General features: G+C 42.4%; 1 protein-coding gene across 1 annotated transcript in view; it reads left to right on the plus strand.

The window, feature by feature from the left end:
* The window catches only part of CFAP69 (cilia and flagella associated protein 69), a 57780-nt gene extending 53739 nt beyond the window's left edge, over window positions 1-4041 (plus strand). Inside the window, 3 exon segments of the mRNA XM_014522228.2 lie at window positions 405-509; window positions 3648-3761; window positions 3764-4041. Of these exon segments, the coding sequence (XP_014377714.2) occupies window positions 405-509; window positions 3648-3761; window positions 3764-3835 (291 nt within the window). The 3' untranslated portion in view covers window positions 3836-4041.
* The last annotated feature ends 941 nt before the right edge of the window (window positions 4042-4982 follow it).

Below are 4982 nucleotides of genomic sequence, written 5' to 3' on the forward strand. Positions count from 1 at the left end.
AAAGCGGGTCAGGTCCCTCAGTCTGTCTTCATAGGGTCTTACCTCAAGGCCTTCAACCGTACGAGTAGCCCTCCCCTGAACCCTTCAAGGTCATCCACATCCCTCTTGAAGTATGGCGCCCAAAACTGGATGTAGTACTCCATCTGTGGCCTCACCAATGCCACATAGAGGGGAATTATCACTTCCCTAGACCTGCTCATGATGCACTTGCGGATGCGAGAGAGAGTGCAGTTAGCCTTGCTTATTACCTCATCACACTGGTGGCTCATGTTCATTTTTGCATTTTTATTAAAACAATATAGAAATGACCTTCATGTTTTATTTTGCATGTTCTTTGTCAGGCTGCATATGATGGAGTGCTGTTTTGTGATGTAAAAATAACTCGTTTTTCTAAATATCTTTAGAAAGCAAAAAGACTTCAGGAAAAATCAATAGAAGCTTCTAGATCAAAGTCAAGGTCACAAAATGCAACCACCCACTCAACTGAACTAAAAGGCCTAAATACAACAGTAAGTAAGGTTCCCTTTAATTCACTTTATCTTACAAATTAATAGAAATAAAATAGTGTAATTACTGTAGGCTTTATGTTAGTTGCACAGATGAAGTGTTCCCAGTCCATTTTTTTTCAGTCCACTATTTCCTGCTTCCCACATTTGCTTCAAGTTTCCTGATGATGAGGTCCAAACTTGTGAGATTAAAGTGCTGCGTCTGTAGCAGAAAGATGCCTATTGCAAATTAGTGTATCTTGATGTCTTTGATACTCCAGGAAAAGGGCACTTATCAAAAGCCTTTTCCATCTGTGTGGCTATCTCATTCTGAACCTGCAATAAAGATAATAAAGATGTCCTGAAAGCATTCTTGAAGGAAGAAATGCTTTGTTCTTTTACTAAGTTGTCTATACAGGGCTCTACCCACTGTAGCTGATATGTACCTCTTCAACCTCTGATAATTCACAAGCATCAAAGATGCATAACTGGTCAAAGAGGAGGTAGGAAAGTCCTTCTAAGGTGGGGGGGAAAAAAAAAACCTCAGAGACACTAGGCCTTTCTTTTACTAAGAAGACCTGCTGAGCACTTAATCTATTCATTAAAGGCTTCTTTTCCAGTTGTCCATTCCTTCATAAATGGCTCATTAGTTGCACCTGATGAAGCTGACTATGTACATGCGTATATGTTCCACAGAAGTGTTTGGCAGATTTTTAGCATCTTAGGAGAATGTCAAGAGACCAAATCCAGGTATTTTGTCAATCTAGAAGACTTCCTGCTTGATTATTTTTAATTGAATTGGAGTTAGAATTCCTATACCAATCAATGAGCACCCCACTGAACCAGCCTTGATTTCTTACTGACCTCAGTTTCTGTGCAGAAGGAAAACAGCACAAATGGAGCAAATCTTTTAACAGGGATATAATTATGATGTTGTTATATAAAGAAATGAGACAATTTTGGTCAGCTTGAAAGGCAATGATCTCTGCACAGCATTAACCTAATTGTTATCAAGTTTGTTTAGGCTTTACAGCAAAGCGGGGCTTCAAGGAGGAACTTAAGCATGATAATAAGGGAATGATCAACTTTGTAGATGTTTACAGGGAGCTTTTCCTGCATGTAAGAGGCAGCATGGAAGAAATCATGGAGGTGCTAGGTCGAAAATGTAACAAGTAGGTGATGGAGTCTGGCTTCATAGATAATGCCCTAATCCAAAGCTTCTCAAACTGTGGTCTGCGCACCACTACTAGTCTGCAAGCTCCATTCAGGTGGTCTGCAGAAAGGTTGTGAAACAATCGAGAATATCTGTACTTGGTCCTGCACTTGACTTATTTTTTTCTGACCACAGAGATCAAAACTGTTTTGATGATGATGCAAAAAAAGTTTATTAAGTGGTCTGCCGAAACCTTCAGCAATTTTCAAGTGGTCTGTGGGGGAAAAAAAAAGTTTGAGAACCACTGCCCTAATGCAGAGAAGTAGCAGTTAGTATCTGGCAGTGATAGGATAGTAAATGAGTGATATCATGGGCATAGCCATGAAGTATCTTGAAAGGGGAGACAAGCAGCTTATGTTTGATATGATAAAGAAGAGGAAGCCAATGAAAGACAGGGAGACACAGTCAAACTAACAGGATAGGAAAATGATATTTGTAGCAGAATTCTGCAGGGATATGAGTGGGACAAGAATACAGAGATGCAAAATGGTAATAGCTTAAGACAAGAAATTTAGTGGTGTGAGTAAACAGGAAAGGTTGTATATTAGAGCTGTTATGCAAAAGAATCTGCAAGATTTAGATGCATCTTGGAAGAGGACCTAGAGAGAAGTATATTGTAAGATTTGATTATAAACCTTAACTGTAAACCAATATTTTCTGCATAATTTGTCAAAAAAATCCACCAGAAAACTGTGGTATTGGTGAAGCTGAGACTGTTTCAACCTCCATAGAACGAAGAAAGTTCAAGAGAAATTAGTCCATTACGCAGAAATAGTATAGTAAAAAAAATAATGAATTCATCAGTAGAAAGTCATGTTCATCAGCAGCACTGCATAGGGATTGTGAACTGCAGGCACGCTTAGCAATCTACGGTATCTAGTCATGGAACAGGTTTATCCTCCCTAGCTTGAACATCTTCATTAAGTGGAAAGAGAGGAAGCTAAGATTTGTTTTTGTGAATCACCAGAAATGGCCACTTATGCATAAGGAGCAGTTCACTTCCTGGTTGGTTTTGGAGGGGGGGACACATGGACAGACTAAAAATAACTGTGCAATAGTGAAGAATTCCAAACCTCCCCTCAGCTTCAGTTCGAGGTAGATTTGCTATTCACAGGCCTTAACCTGTTCTGTGTACAGAGTAGTAATGAGGTAGAAAGCTTGTGGGTCTGTTGATATTTGGGTCTCTCACACCCTTCTTCCAGATAATGCTCCATATTCTTTTCCCCAACTTTCTTCAGGAATCTATCTCTCAAAATATAGTTTGTTCCAAACTAACATGACTAGATTGAGGAAAGTGATCCTGTTTTGTCTGCTGGGGCTTGTTAGTCCCCTATTCAGTGTGTGCCCTAGTGTACCTTCAGAGAGGGAGAGATCCCATTTTGTCCTGCAGAAATGCAGATGCAAGATATTTCACTCATCCAAAATGGCAAAGCTTCTGTCATACACAGAAGCAAAACTTGTGGTGCCTAAGGATCATTACTGTTGAAAACGTAGATAATTGTACTTAAATGGTTGGGTGGAGATTTTTGTGCGTTGCCCTCTTGGACTTGGGCACCTAAATTCCACGTAAGCTTCATTTCGGGGACTGAGAGCTGCTTTGATCTAGCCTTCAAATATTGGCAGAGCAATAGATCCAAATAACAGAAGATAATGCACAGTATTCCATTCTTCTAATGAAGTCTTGGTTTTCTTTTCCTCTGTACTTGGGATTGAATACAAAGGCTGAACAGCATGATCCATAAAGATACCAGCTGAGAAGCCACTCAATCTATATTATTGATGGAGCAATTTGTGTATTGAGTTTAAAGAGTATTGGAGAGGAGCTAGGAATCATTCAGAATGCATCTCCAGCTTCTGAGTAATATTTTCAAAAGGCTAGGCCTGCGATGAAACTCTCATTTCATTTTAAAGACTAACATGAATGTCAAACAATTTGTTTTGTTTTCTAGGTTGCATCTGGTCGCTTAGTAACTGTAGAAAGTACGCCTTCTCAATTAACTGGAGGGCCACTGGCTGATACAGACCTTTCTCTTGGAAAGATCTCTGTTCGTGGAGGAGCCTTAAAAAAAAAAAAAAAAAAATCAAAGGAGTTAAAGTGTTGGACCCATTCAAAAAAGATTCAGTATCTATAAAATAAACACTGGCTGGGAGTATTTCAGACGGTGCTTTTTATTTTTTCTTATTCATACATATAGTATATTTTAGGCGGCCAAATATTTGTAAAATATAATCTATTTGTATTGCTTTGATAAAAATGCATAGAAAATACTGTGAAATGAATAAGTATAGATTACTGTGTATAAAACAAAATATATTTTAATGTAAACATCAAGTTCTTTGCGACATACTGCATGGACTTCTTTATTCATAAAGCTATTGATTCTGATCTTTGAAACCATGTGTACCAGAGAGTGTTCACTCTGACCTGGTCAGTACCTGGATGTTTGCCCCTCAGGGTATCCTACGCTGATATCTAGGGATGACTTTGAAGACTGTCCTCAGCCAGTCAGGCCACATATGCCACCCTGTTCATATCTATATCAAACTTTACGTCATGCACCACAGACACACGTCCTGACGAGTGTGCACGTGGTTTGCAGCACCTCAAACCACGTGCAGCACACATGTGCACGTTCACATGTGCACTGCTAATTTGCAGCGCGGCAGGTTTTTTGACACTGGGCGATCCCAATGTCAAAAAAAACCACTGCTAAAAAAAAATGGCAAGGCGCGCACAACAGCAGCGTGTGCCAGTCGGGATCTGAGCAAAACAGCGTGTGCCATGCTGTGGCTGCCAGTCAGGATCTGAGCAGCTGGCTCAGCACTGCTGCTGCTTTGGGAGGCCCCCCAGGACCCCAAGTAAGGCTTCTGGGACAAGCACAAGTGCTGGCCCCAGCCTCACCTACCCCACACAGGGTAAACACACCCCACTCCCTGCCGCCTGCTCACCCTTTGGGGCTGGTCATGCAAATAGTTCCCCCCCCAGCCTCTGGTGCAGTGGCTCCCTCCCCTCCCCACCCGCCTCCACCTCCTCCCCCAGAGCAGCAGGGCTTCCCCCCACCTGCTGCCTGAGGTGGTGGCAGCAGTGGCTCCCTCCTCTGCACCCCACTCTGCCTCTATTTCCTCCCTCAGAGCAGCAGGGTTTCCTCCCCAGAGCAGCGGGGCTCCCACCTCTCTGCCTGAGGCAGCGGCGGGGCACCCCCTGCGCGGGGGGGGGCCCTGAGGCAGCGGCGGCTCACTCACTGCCTGAGGAGGCAGAGCTCATGCAGCCAACTGCTGCTGGC

This window comes from Alligator sinensis, unplaced genomic scaffold, assembly GCF_000455745.1.
Source record: "Alligator sinensis unplaced genomic scaffold, ASM45574v1 scaffold479_1, whole genome shotgun sequence".
NCBI lineage: Eukaryota > Metazoa > Chordata > Crocodylia > Alligatoridae > Alligator > Alligator sinensis.